Consider the following 16475-nt stretch of genomic DNA (forward strand, 5'->3'; position numbering starts at 1 on the left):
AGTGATTCCAGCAGTTCCTCAGAGCAGCCTTCCTACTGCCTGCAGCTCCCAGACCTGGAGTGGGGTGAATTGCACAGACCTGTCCCTCCTCAGGGCTGGGCAGGGCAGCAGGTGCTGCACAGGACATGGGTCCCTTCCCACACCCAGGATGAGGCACAACAGCTCCCGGGACACAGGGACAAGGTGGGAGGGAAGCCCAGCTCTGCTGCTGGCTCTGAGGGTGCTGGGGAGGGTGGGAGCAGAGCAGTGACCACCACAGAGCAGAGCTGTGGGCAGGGAGCAGCCCTGACCCCACTGTAGGTGCCCATCTGCCACCCAGGCAAGAATTTGCTGTTAAATGGGAAAATCAGGACAGGTTCAGCACCCACTCCTGCACCCAGGCCCCCTCCCTTACCCCTCAGCTTCCAAAACTGAATTTTAGACAGTTCAGCCATTGAGCAGCCCCTGGTCAAGCCCCCCACCCAAACTGGCTGAGCCCAGCAGGGCTCCAGCTCTCCCCCATCCCCTGGGGATGTTCTGCTTCCCCCCCTCTGTCACCACACCCTGATTTCCCTCTGGCCCTGCCACAAACACCTCTCCCCTCAGCTCCCTTCCCCACGGGTTACACCCCAGGCCCACAGAGCACCATCCACACAGCTCCAGCACTCCCTTCAGGAACAACCTCCCAAAGCTGCTCCAGGAATCAGGGGTAGGTGAGACAGAGGGCTCTGACTTCAGACAACTCTGTCCCCTGATACCACCTCACCCCACGGAGCTCCAGAGCCTCCACTCACCCTCAAAGCAGAAGGATTTCAGCTCAGGTTACCAGCCAAAGCTGCTGAGTGGCCCTGGGCAGCCCAGACCTCCCCGGGCAGTGTGAGGAATTGCAGCTTCCCGAGGGAAGAGGGAGCTGCAGCTCCAGTCACCCCCAACCACCAAGTTCAGCAGCAGCTAATGGACACAGAGCAGCTCCCCTGCTCCCCTGCCTGAGGAAGGGTATCAAACTTTATTATTAGAGCTCTTTAAAACAGTCTGGAAGGAAGGAACAAACTGTCATTGTGAAGCAGTGACTGAGTCATCGTGTCAACTCCAGACACTGGTCAGCCCCCAGCTCACCCCAATTATTTGTATAGAATATCCCACCCTTCTCCCCATTTTTTCCAATTAAATGATCCCATTTCAGACCCCCCCACCCCCAAGTGTCTTAACACAAGCTGCTTCTAAACATCAAGATGCACAAGTTTTCTGGCAAATCAGATGCACGTTTTTTGGGGTTTAGTTCCTCGATCTCTGGAAAGGAGGAAGGAAAAACAAAAAAAAAAATATCAGGAAAATCGCTTCTTTAAGGTTGTCTTTTTACAGCAGGAACAGATTGGGCAGATTTCCCCCCCAAAAGCAAGTCTGAAACCCTCTTGTTCAGCTTGGCAAGATGCAGTGAGACCCAGGTGGACGAGGAGAGCCAGCCAGGTGAGATCAGGATGAACAAACTGATTTCGAGGCTTTGGTGTCATTTCCCTTTGGGACCAGTTTCCAGTGGTTTTCCAATGTCCTTCCCACGCAGTTTAAGGCCTGAAATAAGAGAAGGGAAATGACCATCAGCTCCTGTCAGTGCCCAATCATTTTAGGATGATCACTTGATGACTTGTTACCCTCTAGCCTTATCTCCTCAAATTTTTGCTAGAAGGAAGAGAACACCCAAAAAAAAGAAGGCAGAGACCCAGAGTTAAGGAGAATCCTAATTCAGTTCTTTCCAGGAGCAGGTTTAGACAAAGCTCCAGTTCCTGCTTGTGCACTACCTGCCTGAAAAATGGTCTCTGAGAGTAAAATCAACACTAGTGGCTGCACAATCCTTTCCCAAGTACCACCAGGCCTTCCTGGGGCTCTGGATCTTGGTGGTTTTGGGGGGGAAATCACACACCAGGGTGTGACAATGAACAATGGAGAGGGAGAGCTCCAAGCTCAGGCTGCAGCTCTAAGTTTTATCAGCACACAGAGGAATGACACCACACCCACAGTGACCTGCAGCCAGCAGCTGCTCCCGACGTGGAAAATGTAAATAGCTGAGCCCAGACTGGCCCAGCCAGGCACTGGAAAGGTGTGTGTTGGGATTTTAATGATTTTAATGAAGTCTCTTTTCTTAACTTACCGATGGCTCTTTCGATCTTGCCCATAACCTGGTTGTTGGGGATTGCTCTGCCCGATTCATAGTCAGCAATAACTTGGGGTTTTTCATTGATTTTCTAAAGAGAGGAGATGTCATCAACACCAGCTCCATGCAAAGCCAACACCCAGTGCCAGCCCCCTGATCAGTAACAGCCTCTAAGTTATCCCAGGATGATCAGAAGAAACACTGCCAGGCTCACTCCATTCCCCCTGCTGCCATCCCCCAGTGTCACAGAGCTGATGTCACCCACCCTGGAGACCCCAAACCCCCTCAGAGGAGCAGTGACACGATGATGTGCTGCAGCAACACACTGCTGAACACTATCAGGCCCAGATGGTTCATGCTCACAGCATTTCTGAGTTGATGGCAGGAAAAAAAAACCAAAAAAAAGCTCCCCCCCAGCAGCAGCAACACTCCATCTCCCAGCAGGTGATGAAGAGCTGCACAAACAAACCCCAAAAACATTTTCTAGATAACTAACATTGCCCAGAAACCAGATTATCAGTGCTGCTGTGTCCACCTGCTCATCAAACACCACTGCAGCTGCCCCCAGGGGACAGGAGAAGTGTTCACCCTAACCGTGAGGTACCCAAAACCCAAGCTGGGGTTCCCAGCAGACCCCACTCACCGTGGCCAAGTCCTTCTGTGTCATCCCCTTGCTCTGCCTGCCCTGCTGGATCACCTTGCCCACCTCCAGGGGAACTCTGTCATGGTGCAGCTCCTCTGTCTCTCGGTCGAGCTTGGCTGTGTTCTTTGTAATAAAGTGTTGTTTGTTTTGGCCTGCTGCCCCTGTTCATTCAGAGAACAAAAAAAAAAAAAAAAAAAACCAAACAAACAAAAAACAAACAAAACAAAGCTAAGAGTTAATGCAAAAAGTATCAAAATAGATCTGGGTTTTTTTAAAGCTTCCCAGGATCCCAGATGTTTCCAAGGTTTCCTGGTGCCAACACCAGCACTGACCCTCCCACCCCAGGGCACACAGCTCATGCCACACCTAGTGCTGACGTGTGAGCACAGCCACAGAGCCCTCCCCTTCCTTCACTTCACACACAAAGCTCACTCCAGTTTGCTGTTCCTTGGGGATTTCACAGACTCCAACACACCTTTGTGCCATGCAAGGGGCAGTCAATATCAGAGCTTGAACTCTGTCTGCTAAGGTACAAGGCAGCTTGAGTAAGTGGATTTTAATCAATTTTCTGATGCCTTTTATAACTAAACTCCACTTATGTTTGCAGAAAGAACATTTAAAACTATTTGTTTTGTCTCAGTTACAGTATTGAAGTCACAGCTTGAATCCCTTCTTTGATATCCAGTCTCTTGATAAGGCTGACTGAGCCTCACTCAAGGATCACCTCGTTATTTCCAAACATCATCATCTCCTCCCCATGGAGACAGAACCTGAGAATTTACATCAGACAGGAAAAGGGGAATTTTTCAAGAGCAATGCCACGGGAAGGTCAGCAACCAGTGACATCCTTAAGCATATGGCCACAAGAGAAATAAGGGACAGGAACTGGGTGCTTATGTTTTGTGCTCATGGAAGTCCTTAGAGCTTTGCAGATAATAGCCAGGGCAACAACAAACTTAAAGCTGGCAATAGGGGAGTGGCCCCCCTGCTTTGGGGTGCAGTCTGACCTCCTTGGGGTGCTCCTCCCCTTCCCCAGGGTGCTGCCTGCTGTCCTTGGGGTGATCCCTCATCTCTTGGGGTTCTGTCTGTTCCCCTTGGGGTGCTCCCTCATCTTTGGGACTGCTCTCCTTGGGGTGCCCGCCCTCGCTGGAGAGTCTCAGGTCTGTTCAGCCCCAGTCTGCGAGACCTATGGTTTAGCTGGGGGTGCTGCCTTATGCCCCCCCTTTTCCAGGCCCCGCCTTCTCGGTGGAGGAGGCCGGAGGGGGGGACCAGGCAGGCCTGAGGCCGGCAGAGGGGCACAGGCACCGCCGAGCCGAGCTCCCAGGGCTTTCCCCTGCCAGCCCGCTGGATACCCACACTTCTTGGAGGTCTCCACGTCCTCTCCACGCCGCTGCGCTGCCAGGATCGCCTAAGGAGAGGAAAGGAGCCGAGGTGAGCGCTCCGCGGGCCGCAGCCACCCCGGCAACACCAGGAGGGCCTCGACCACAGGCTCGCCCGGGCCTCGGCGGCGCCATGCACCTGCCCGGGCCTAAACGGCTCCCCCATCGCTCGTCACCTGCTTGGACTTGGCCTGGGCCGCGCTAGGGCCCTTCTTGCGCAGCACCGTGACCGTATCCCAGTCGCTCTCCGCCATGGTACCGCTCACCGGCCCCGCCCGCCGCCGAACTGCTCTGCCCAGGGCCGCGCCCGCTGCTCAGGGATCACAGTGCAGAGCCCGCCCCCAGGAGGTGCGGCCATGCTTCCGCCAATCAGAAGCCTTCTTTCCTGATGGACGGGCGAGTTCTCCAATGGAGCCCCAAGAGGCGGAGCGCAGGCCCTTCAGGACAGGCGTCCTCTCATTGGCGAGACGCCCTGGCAATCAGCCTGCTCGCTATCCGATTGGTCAGTGTACACAACAGGCTGGGAGAGGGGCGGGCGCCCGGCTGCGCAGTCTGAGAGGCTGCTGCGGCTGCCAATAACGCGATGCCGAGAAGGGGATTGGCTTAGCCGGCGTCTCTGTCAGAACCGCTGTCCAATAGGAGAGCGCGGTTGGGCAGCGCTATGGCGGCGGGGCAGAGCCGTTGCTGCTCCTGCCCTCCCGCCGGGGCACGGCCGCTCCCCGCCGCTCCCCTCGGCTCCGGGAGGCCGTGGGTGCAGAGGGCGGGGGCGGGCGGTGCGGGGCTATTCCGCCCGCTCCGTGCCTGAACGCAAGGCGGGGTGGGTGTGGGTGTATTCCCCGCCGGTGCGTAAGGCGGGTGCTTGCTGGAGGGTCCGGAGCAGCCCCGGGACGAGGATTCCCTTCGGGGCTCTGGGATGGCGGAGCAGAGCGAGCGCCATCCGGCGCCGGTTACAATGGGCCGGGTGTGCCCTTTGCGTCCCTCCTGCAGGAGCCCTGGGTGAGGTGGGGCTGGGGCGGGCAGTGCTCGTGCGACAGTGACACCCCCAAACCCCCCTCCAGCTCCGGCGTGCATCACCGGGGAGTTCTGCGGGAACAGAGGGGAAACCGGGACTTCTCCCTTCGCCATTCCTGACATGCGGAGCGCCAGGGGGTGGGCTAAACATCCTGAGCAGATCCCGCTAAGAGCCCCGCGCCGGGAATCACCGGGGGGGAATCGAATCGGGATGCGGGGTCCCACCCGCGCAGTCGGTCCGTGGTTTCCGTCACTGGTACGTGCGCTGTTCCCGCTACCCCGGGAACCCAGGAAAAGAGAGGAAGAGAGATAGATTAATAGGGAGCATCTGTAACTCGGTTTAATTGCCGGGCCAGTGTTAAACCGTGACACACCTGGAGACTCTAAGTTTCACTCTGATCCGAGAGTCCTTTTTGAGCACTTTCTGCGACATTACCTAAGGCTGATTACCAAAGCCTGACCTAGCGAGGATCTGGGCAAGCAAATCCCTGGTTCCGAGCTTTGCCAGTGCACAGGGGAGGCAGGCGGAGGTTCCTTGAGGCAGGGAACACACGGCCAGTGACAAACACCCCCGGGGGAGGTTTTATCCCTGCTCGGGGCTTCTTTCTGTCGCTGCAATTCGCCTGCGCTCTGTCTGACGAGCACCGCACCCTCACCGCCCCTCACTCCATCTCCTCCGCCTCAGCTCTAACCCCGGGGGGGTCCCGGTGCTCACCCAGCGCGCAGCGCAGCGGGGCCTCGAGCGCCCTCTGGCGGCCATGGCGGGACACGACGTGAGCGCCCCCGGTCCGAAACTTCCAGCAAGCGGCGGAGAGCGGCAGCGGCAGCGTTAGCAGAGCCTCGAACCTTAACGGAGAGAAACATGAGCGCTGGGCGTCACCCGGCGATGTTTTCCTGCCGACAGACCCCTGCAAAGTTGCGTTTTGCCGGCCTTTCCCGCACAGCGCCTTAACTCTCCAAGGGGAAAAAAAAAAGGCGAGGGGGGGGGTAAACTAGGCTGCGGGCGATGATTGTCCTGCTCCAAAACATTTCCTCCAAAACATTCCCTCCTCAAGGCATCAGATGGGATTTGTTCTCCTAAAGGTGCAGCAGCCCGCCCGGACAAACGGCGGCCCGGGGCCGGTGCTTGCCGCCTGGTTCCTAAGCACTGTGCGGGCGCGGAGCAGCTCCGCTTAGCAGCTGAGGGGCTGCGCTGGCTGCAGCTGCGTTCATGTCGGGGTGACTTTGGGACACTCGCTCTGCGGGGCCACCGCTGCCAGACCGCTCGGGCAAGGAACCGGAGCGCTGCCCAGGCAGCAGCTCCCGGTGCGTTAAAGCTACTCGCTCCGCCGGGAGCGGACAAGAACACCGGGTGCCTCCCGGTTCCCCAGCAGCACGGGCACTGCCGGAGCGCTGCTGCACCTCACAGGCGCCTCCGAATTTCGCTGCCGGATCCCCGCATCCCGTTTCGGGCGCCTCAGCCGCAGCCAGGGGACCCTCAGCCCCTGAGCGCCGCGACCGCCCCACGGGAGCCGGACTGAGCCACGAGGGGGCGCTGTCGATGCAGCGACCCCGGGGGGCTGAGCGGCCCCTGGCGGGCAGGAAGCGGAAGGGCGGCTCTGGTCGTCACGTGACCACGATGCGGAAGCCCCGCGCCGGAAGGCGGGCTGCATCCGGCGTCGGCGGGCTGGATGTGGAGGCGGTGCCGCCGCACCGGGCGCTGGAGCCAGGGGCAGTCCCGCTATGCGAGAGACTCTGAGGCCCGCAGGTGAGACGCTGCCTGGTTGCGGCCCGCGGGAGGCCGCCCTGCCGCCGAGCCCAGGTCCGTGTGCCCGCTCTGGGGTGGGGCGGCGAATGAGGCCTGTCTGCGCCTGAGGCCTGGCCGGGACGGCTCTCCCGGGCGGACTGGGGAGCCGCGGGAGACTGGTGCTAGACCCGGTGCACTGCTTACTCTGTTCCAGGCCGAACCGGGTTGGTGGGTCCGCCCGCTGCTCGGCTCGGGGCCCTGTCCGGGCCCGCGGCCCCGGGACCTGGAACGTCTTGTGGTCGCTGTCCCGCCGGGGCCTCGGTGGCAGCTGGTGCTGCAGCGTTCTGAGCAGCTGCCGTGACAGAGGGGAGAGAGGAGTTTTCTCAGAAGCTGTTTACAGAGAGCTGAAGTCTTGCTGCAAGATGGGACTCTAGACGAGCAGTAATTATATGCTGTCTATAGGCACAGCTCCTTAAATCTTAGTTGATCATATCCTGAAGGGTTATTTTTTCTGCAGGGAAGCTTTAAAAAATTGAGTCTTAAATCTGAGAATATTCTGAGAGGAGGTAAAGAACTGTCTGCTTAAACAAACTTGACTGTGTAGAAAACTCTGAACTATAATATGCACTAAGTGTAATAGCACTGCTTGCAATCCTTTCATAACATTGCCAGGATGTTTTAAGCAAAGTGAAAAAGAAAATTAACAGTTGAAGTGGCAGGCACAGTGTTCTGTTACTCTTTGTAACAACATCAGCATGATCTTCACAGCTCTGAGGAAACTGCCAGGTTCAGAGTTCACAAAGAGCTTGGGCCTGCATTTATTGAGGAGTCTTGGTGGCTTTATGGCTCCCATGCTCTTCTCCCTGGAAACCCTGGTCACCTCTATGTGAGGTCTGGGTGGATGATCTGTGTTCCACGTGCTTGTCATCCCTTTCTGCCTTTGAAACTCTGGAGATGGAAAACTTTGAGTTTTTGGGGGAGGAGAGTTGTGAAGAATGTCATTTGGGAAGGAGATCAAAATGGTGAGGAGGAGATGATGTAACTGTGGTGAAACACTGAGTGATTTACATAATCACTGCTGCTTACTCTGTGTTTGCAGGCAAATGCTGCTGATTTATCTGCAGTTGGCACCTGACAGTTGTGCCCAGGCACCAGCATTGTAGCACAGCACACTGAATGAGCCCTTTCCTCTTGTAGTTTGCACAACTCTATAGAAAGCACTGCAGCTGTGGCACAGGCTCTCTGGAGCAAGGATTCATAATCATGTTCTTTCAGTTCCTTATTTCCATTTCAGGGCCCTCCAGCTGTTTATAATGCAAATTCTGGTTGTGCACCATGTTTAAAAGTGCTTTAAATTCTCTGTGTATTTGCTAGCTGCTAATTAACCAAGTGCTCTCTCTCAGGTGTGCAGCCCCATCTGTTAAAACTGACACAGAACCACTGAGAAAAAACTTGTGTTTGTAAGGAGCACCTCTTGTCATGGATTCAATGTACACAGTATCAATTATGTACTCATCAATATCAATTGTGCATTCATCAATATCAATTATGTACTCATCAATATCAATTATGTACTCATCAATATCAATTATGTACTCATCAATATCAATTATGCATTCAATTTACACAGTATCAGAGTGAAGGGCTGCACAAGTTTAACTCAGGTAATGTTGGTCTTCTGTAGTTGCAGCTAAATGTCATCATTTCTAATGATAACATACAAATTTATCTCAAATTCAATAATAAAATTAAACGTTTTAAATAGTTCTGTTGCTGCTTAGAAGGCTGTTGACTTTGTAATACTGCATCTGGATCATGTAGGAATAGAGGCATTAAAATCTTGGAGCTCTTAGCAGAGCTTCTGCAGGATGGAATTGCTGTGTTGTTAGAAACATAAAAGGTACATGCAGAAACAAAATCTGCACAGCAGAGGTATCACTTTCCTGATTAACATTTTATATTCTGTAAGGTTTTACTTTCAGGAATGTTATGATAACATCTGAAGAAGCTTAGAATTAAAATACTGGATTATAGCAGTGCAGCTCCACAGGATGTTACCATTCCACCTTTCAGTTACTAAAACGACAGAAATATCTCTAGAAGAGTCCCGAGCCTGATACTCACTGGGGTTGTGTCTGTGCTGCCTTTGTCATGCTATGAATCAGTATGTTTGGTTTTGAAAACTTCATTTAAAGTGGGATGTTTTGTAAGACAGCAGCCAGTCTTTATTGGGAGACCAGTGAGTGATTTTGTTGGCATTTTAAATGCTGAGTCTTTCATTTGCTGTTACAGACTCTGGGACGTGCTGGAGTTAGAACTCTGTTGCTGTAATCTCATCAAATAACTTTTTCTTATCCCAAACTCATGCTTGAAATGCTTAAGCTGTCTTAGCTGGGCACTGTCCAGTTTGTAGCCTCTGCTGTAGCTTCTTCAGGTAGAAGGAACACAATAAAATGTGCTGGCATAGCAATTTTCAGCCTCAGCACAACTTTGAGAAAAGAGTGAAATGAACTGGGGTAGGAGAAATAGAAATAGAAATACAGCACAGTTCCAGAAAGTGTGGGATTGAGTTCCATACGACTCTGCTTAAGTGCTATTTATTAAAAAAGAAGTGCAGAAGGTAATCTAAAGAGCAACACTTTACTAAGCTGATTTTTTTCTGATTTTTTAATTAATTCTGATTTTTTGTTTCTTCTTTCTTGCAGCACAACATTAAACCTGTAATGAAATGGAGTCTGGATCAAGCTCTTTTCGAGTGGAATTTCCAGATTTTTCTAGCACCATTTTGCAGAAGTTAAACCAGCAGCGCCAGCAAGGACAACTGTGTGATGTGTCCATCGTAGTGCAGGGCCATCTCTTCAGAGCCCATAAAGCAGTTCTTGCAGCTAGTTCACCCTATTTCTGTGATCAGGTTCTCCTAAAAAACAGCAGGAGAATAGTCCTGCCTGATGTGATGAATCCCCGAGTGTTTGAGAACATTCTTCTGTCTACCTACACAGGTCGGTTGGTAATGCCTGCTCCAGAAATCGTGAGTTACTTGACAGCTGCAAGTTTCCTTCAGATGTGGCATGTAGTGGATAAATGCACTGAAGTGCTAGAGGGGAACCCAACAGTTCTGTGTCAGAAGATGAACCATGGCAGTGATCATCAGTCCCCCAGCAGCAGCAGTTACAATGGCCTTGTCGAAACCTTTGAACTTGGCTCTGGAGGTCAGGCAGAGTTCCACAAGGTGCAGGAACTAAGAGATGGTGAAAATGAAGAAGAGAGCTCTAAAGATGAACTGTCATGTCAGCTGACTGAACACGAGTACCTTCCCAGCAATTCTTCAACAGAGCACGATAGGCTCAGCACTGGAATGACAAGTCAGGATGGGGAAGAAGGCACGAGTGACAGTGCAGAGTATCAGTACACCAGACCTCTGTATAGCAAACCCAGCATCATGTCCCACAAGCGGTGGATCCATGTCAAACCAGAGAGATTTGAACAGGACTGTGAAGGTGTTGATAATCCTTATGATGAACATCAAGTTTCTGAATCCATGAATGCCATTCAGGCTGATCATTCAATCCAGTCTTCAGGTGTTGAAGACTTCCACATAGGTGACAAAAAGATGGAAGCAGAATTTGATGAACAGGCCGATGAAAGTAATTATGATGAACAAGTTGACTTCTATGGCTCCTCAATGGAAGAATTCTCTGGTGAGAGGGCAGATGGAAATTTAAGTGCTCACAGACAGGATCTTATGATAGCAGCAGGCTACGGCGAAGGCATTGAAATGACTACAGGAATTAAAGAAGAAACATCCCTCACTGGATTCTCCCATGCTGATAAGCTGTATCCTTGTCAGTGTGGTAAGAGCTTTACACACAAGAGCCAGAGAGATCGGCATATGAGTATGCACCTGGGCCTTCGACCTTATGGCTGTGGTGTCTGTGGTAAGAAATTCAAAATGAAACACCATCTTGTAGGCCATATGAAAATCCATACAGGCATAAAACCCTACGAGTGTAATATCTGTGCAAAAAGATTTATGTGGAGGGACAGTTTCCACCGGCACGTGACCTCTTGTACCAAGTCGTATCAAGCTTCTAAAGCTGAGCAGAGTACTACTGAGATGAACTAAGACATGAGTGCTTACAGTTGTTTAGTAGGATAAGCAAAATAAACTTAATTATGCAAATAATGTCTGGTACTTGCTATTGTAAATTCTCCAAGAAAAACAAGTTTCAATGATTATGCTGGTATAAGCAGACCAAACTTTCATTTTATTTTCCAAATAAAATGAAATACTGCTCTAAGTGTTCAATGTGTGAAGTGTAAAGAGTGCTTGCAGAATGTCTGTAAGGTCTTTGTGACATTGCTTATAATCACAGCAGTATTTAGAAGCCCTGTTGTTTTTCTGAGTCTTCTAAATTCACAGAAAAGCTCAGCTCTAAATTGATCCAAATCCTGCAAATACTTACAGGAAACAGGAATTCAGGTAGTCCTACTTAGTGGAAAAGATAACTAGGATGATAATACCAGGATTCACATTTTAATGAAACAAAATAGGAATCTACCTTAAATTGGAGACTGCCAACATACTTAACATGCATAATTAGCTAGTCCACATCATTAAATAGCCTTTGTTTGATTGCTTAATGAAAGGCTGTGTTAAAGGTGGTTTGGCTTTTATGTGTCTTCCATTTTTTTATCCTTCAGTAAAACAAATGTCTAATTTTCTGCTAATTTCTGTTTAGTGTGTGAAGCACTTAAATATAGTTGAGCACTAAATAAACTTCAATCTGAATAAAGTATAATTTTCTTTGCTCCTCTAGGGTCTAATGCTGATTGGCTCTTGGCTTGATTGCTATATGGTGAGAGCTTCTAGAAGTGCATGTAACAAGTATGCCTTGTGAGGGGAAAAAAAAAGTAACTGGAGAGTATCCAGGATAATCAAACATTTAAACTGTAGTTTTCTGATCAGATTTTTGTGGCTTACTACAGTAGCAAGTACCAAACTGTGGATTCAAGAATTGACTTCTAATTGGTACAAAAACTTATTTGAGAATTCCTATGTAGTTTTAGAAACCTGCTTAAGGAAAATTATGTAGTCACTGATAGGTATTTATATACTTCTAATTCTTTGCTCTTTAATAGTAAGAACTATAATACAGATTCTTGGTACTGAACTACTGTGACTGGTTACATGTGATCACAAGCACCAGAGTTGTTTACCTCTTCACATGGAGTTGCTTGTGGGGAAAAGTGGAAGGTGTAGTATTTGGATCTATTAATGGTACTGCAGCACAGGGTACCATGCTCATGTCTGAAGTCCAGATTTTTGCTGGGAAAATGGCACTTCTGCTTCGTTAGGATGAGGATCTATATGCTGGGCTCTCATTCTTAGAGATGGAGGGATGAGTATTTGTAGTTCTGAGAGATGCTGCCAGCTCTGCAGGTAGAGTGAATGCATCAGTTGTAAAGGTAACAACAGGATTTGGGGGTTGAAAGCTTAATGCAGTTCTATGCAAAAGCAAATAAACCTTCATTGTAGTTTCCTGAAACATATAAAAAGGAAAGAGCCTTTAGAGCATGCATAGAGACTAGAATAGAAAGATGTGATGTCCAAGAACAGTGCTGGTAACATGGGCAAAGTGTTACCCAGCATCAAAGGCCTAACTAAGCCTGTCTGGCCCCAGTTTATGTATGAGGTGCTTCAATGTGCAGGATAACAGATTTCAAACAGATGGCCCTGTGTGGTGAAGCAAAAGAAGACATAATTACTATTTAGATGATTTTTTCAACTCCCAGTTAGAAATTGTCTAAAGATAGAACTGAGCTGTATCCTGAACATGAATGTCTGGTACAAGCTGGGGGATTCCTACTCAGTGGACTGAAATGACTGTAACTTTTTTTCTGGCATTCTACTTACAAATCTTAAATTTTTTAAGAGGCTCTTTAATTCTTAATCTTCTAATTCTTCAGATATTTTTCATATGAAATTTTGTTAAAACAGATATTCCCAAATATGATGAACCCATTGCTGGCAATGGGCATGAATGGTCAGAATGGTGAATGCCACAGAGTTCCTATTCTTAGCACTTAGTTGAACTCTACAGTATACCATGGTGGCCATATATAACCCTTGTAATCAAGGTAACTAAACAGGGATTTGCTCATTAACACTGTAACCTGCTTAATGTATAGAAGCACTTTGTATTAAAAGAAAAAAAAAACAAACACAAAAATCCCCACAAACCATAAAACTATATGTTTTTTAAACTTAGAAATAATATTCCCTTTATGGTTTGTTTCCACACCTAACACCTAGTCTTTTTTAATACAAAAAAAAAATAATAGTAATGCTTAATGCTTGCCTGTTTACATGAGTGTAAAGGGTTCTTGCACTCCGTGGCCCTAGTTTTTCCATTCTCCATGGCCTTACTACACACAGGGTGTCGTTTCTGCAGGTACCATGTTCACATTTGAGGGAAGGTATTCTCATGCTCATTTCAAGAATGATCTTGTATATTACATCAGTTCTCAGCCCCTTACAAATTGCCACTGCAGTGTTGCATAAAAAGGTTAAGGGTGCCTCTCCCCATGTAATGATAACAAAGGCTGTTCAGGAATGTCAGGCTGAAAACCATGGTCAGGCAAAAACTTTCTTGTAAACCCAGACCATCCTACAGAGCTGCCAGCAAAACGGTTTCTTCTACCACCTTGGAATGGGTTTTATATGGGACATTTCAGAGTTAAACATTACTGCTGTTTGCAGTCAAATTACTTTGAAATAAAGCTTTAAGTAAAATGTACTGTGAGAGACACTTTAAAGGTTTTATAGCAGGTCCAGTAGATCATAGTATAGAACTATGGCTTTTTTTAATGACTTAGCATGAGTAGTAACTTCTTAATCTTTGCCTGTTACTGTTTTACCCTGTGTTATGACATTGTCTTGAAAGTCCAGCAAGATCTAGTTAAGAGATTGATGATTTAAGGGAAGCTTGAAATACATGTCTTAAAATCTGTACTTTTGCTTATCACAGGCAGAACAGTTGTCTTGCAGTGTTTTTCCTGAACTTAATTTATTGCCCTCTGGCAAACTTCTAATCACCAATTCAGGTATTGGGGGAAAATGATAACAAAAATTTTCTCAAAAGCTTAAGGAAACCTCTTTCCTCCTGCTTCCTCAGGCTCAGCTTCACTCCAACACCTCTCCCCTGCCTTTCTAGTCCGTTCCCCTCGTTGTCACTGAGACCATGTTCTCGGTCCATGCCAGCTCCTTCAGTGAGGTGACAGATGACACAGGAGGTTTGGCTCATGTTTACTGGCTTGTGTGACACTCTTCATCTCTTAGTGGGTGTCCTCTGCTGTCCTGCACTGTTACTGGTGACACTGTGCCCTTCAGGGAGGTGCCTGTTCCAGCTTGGGTCTCTTATGGGCCTCAGTTACTTCGAAGATGTACTGCTTCTTGCATGGCTTACCTACAGACCAAAGTCCCCTCCACAATGAATCTCCAGGCATGGCCTGTGTCCTCCTGTGAGCATGTCTCTGTACATGTCCTCAGTGTCTTCTCCATGTATTTTCCCAAGAGCAGCTCTTCAGTTTCTCCACATGTTCCTTCCCCAGGAGTATCTTACGTGTCTCCCTGCACCTCTGTGGAGCTGCTGCTACTCTTTCTTACAAATGGTAAAGCAGAGACACTGACACCTTTATTTCAAGTTCTGGCCAGCAATGGATTTTGTACATGGGTTTCAGTGGAGGCTGGAACCAATCTTGAGTAGCCCAGGGCAGTTTGCAACCTCTTGCCACGGGGTGCCTCTGGAGCCCTCTGCTACTGAAACCCTGCAACTTGTGGCCAGTGCAGTTGTACATAGCAAACCAAGATAAGCAGATGCAGCTTCTGTCAAATTCTTAATCTTTGCTAATGGAGAGGTCTTGCTAAAGATACAGGAAATTATTTCTTGTTTGTGGGGAAAAGGAGGTGATCCATATATATATATATTGCATATATAAAATATGAATGCATATGTATGTGATAGATTTCATTAATCTTCCCTTAAGCTCCATCACCTTTAATGATATGGCTTAGAAACATTTGTGCATTTTTATATTGCTTAATGTTGGCTGTAGTGAAGTGAAAACCAGAATTATTGTACACACAGGATTTCAGAAATTTTTGCTACTGTGAACTCATTCATTGTTCTGTCAGTGGTAAGAACACTTAATGAAACTACAGCTGAGCTCCTTTTCATTCCATTTTGTAACTAAGATGTTAATTATCATGGAATCAGTATAACTGCTATTTTGGAAAATTCAGCTATTATCATTGTTAGGATCTCTGCTTAAGTGTGTATTCCACCCTTATTAGGGAGGAGGTTCCTACTTCACACCCCACTGTTGGTTTTTTATTTATTTATTTTTTTAAACAATACCATGTTTGTTTTATGGGTGAGCAGGCAGACTCTAGGAGGTACGGTCAATACAGGTTTTGGTCCAACTTTTTTTTCATCTGAGGTGTTTCTGGGGTTGAGAAACTTTGTCCCATACCAAAAGCAAGGCAGACGATCAAAGGCTGATGTATTTTGGGTTTCTCCTTATGAAAAGAATACTTGAAGTCCCTATTGAGCCTGAAAGAATGGAGGTGAGTCAGGTCTTTTTATCTCAACACCTCTTTATTGGTGCCTGAGAGGTGACCTGAGAGCCTACAGCAGTGTATTGAGTGTTGTACTCTAAGGGAATTAGAATCTTTCTCAAAACAACAAGGAACGTTGCTTTGTGTCATACAAATGCTCCACTGGGTAGTTTGGCTTCTTGAGCTGTAAGCTGTAAACTGCCAGTGCCCCAGGGGAAGATGCTGGAAAACAAAATGGTATATTTTTAATGTGATTAATTTTTCAGTTCAGCTTTTTGCCTGAAGCCTGTTTCTCTCAGTTGCTGCTCCTTTTTTTATTATTCATGGGATTCCATGTTTCTTCCAGAAATGTAACTGTTAATGCAAGTCAAGTGAATCTTCCTTAATGATCTGGGTTTATTCTAAACGAGTCATTTATAATAGTAAATTTGCATATCTTGATATTTTGTGAGATGTTATGCCTGTTTTGCAGAGGTTGGATAGTTTTGTCTATAAATATTGCTGTCCTAATTGTACAGCATGGTTTTAATGTTACTATTCAATATTTTCTTCTTATAGAAGAGTCCCACGCCCTTTTTTTGTATATGTTTTAATAAATGTCATCTGTCAACTTTGTAAATGTTTTCTTAAGCTTGAATGAAAGGAATGCATGTCTAGTACTAGTATTTAATATTTCACTTCTGCCAAAACGATAAGTGCTCAAAAAAAGTACAAATCCAAAAGTTGTTGATATATTACTTTATTAAATACATAAAGAAAAAAAATGTATCTAGTAGTGTGTCTTCTTTAGATACTGGGAACATGCCAGCCTAGCCTAAGAAAACACAAAACTAAAACCTGGTTTTTAGAACACAAGAAGTTGATGACTTTGTGGAACTGGGCTCATTTCTGTGGTGCTTAGGTTATTAGTTACTCGGTTAGTCCAAATGTATCAAATAGGTTTGTTTATTTATTGTTTTATTTATTTATTT

The 16475-nt window shown here is 47.8% G+C and overlaps 2 protein-coding genes across 4 annotated transcripts; one reads left to right on the plus strand and one right to left on the minus strand.

The window, feature by feature from the left end:
• Window positions 1-965: 965 nt before the first annotated feature.
• EDF1 (endothelial differentiation related factor 1) lies at window positions 966-4488 on the minus strand. Its single transcript, XM_008499318.2, has 5 exons — window positions 4327-4488; window positions 4128-4179; window positions 2772-2932; window positions 2126-2219; window positions 966-1548 (listed from the first exon to the last, which is right to left on the minus strand). Exons 1-5 carry the CDS (start codon window positions 4402-4404, stop codon window positions 1487-1489), a joined length of 447 nt encoding a protein of 148 aa, XP_008497540.1. The 5' UTR covers window positions 4405-4488; the 3' UTR covers window positions 966-1486.
• A 2290-nt stretch (window positions 4489-6778) lies between these two features.
• Window positions 6779-16256, plus strand: ZBTB43 (zinc finger and BTB domain containing 43). 3 transcript variants are annotated; one of them, XM_030461382.1, is made up of 2 exons: window positions 6779-6908; window positions 9593-16256. In XM_030461382.1, the coding sequence occupies exon 2, from the start codon at window positions 9616-9618 to the stop codon at window positions 11008-11010; it is 1395 nt and encodes a 464-aa protein (XP_030317242.1). In that variant the 5' UTR covers window positions 6779-6908; window positions 9593-9615; the 3' UTR covers window positions 11011-16256. The 3 variants fall into 3 exon arrangements, with proteins under 3 accessions (XP_030317242.1, XP_030317240.1, XP_030317241.1); XM_030461380.1 differs by having other exon boundaries at window positions 6793-6962; window positions 9593-16250; XM_030461381.1 differs by lacking the exon at window positions 6779-6908 and adding an exon at window positions 8296-8347 and having other exon boundaries at window positions 9593-16250.
• Window positions 16257-16475: the final 219 nt, after the last annotated feature.

The sequence above is a fragment of the Calypte anna genome, chromosome 17 (assembly GCF_003957555.1).
Source record: "Calypte anna isolate BGI_N300 chromosome 17, bCalAnn1_v1.p, whole genome shotgun sequence".
NCBI lineage: Eukaryota > Metazoa > Chordata > Aves > Apodiformes > Trochilidae > Calypte > Calypte anna.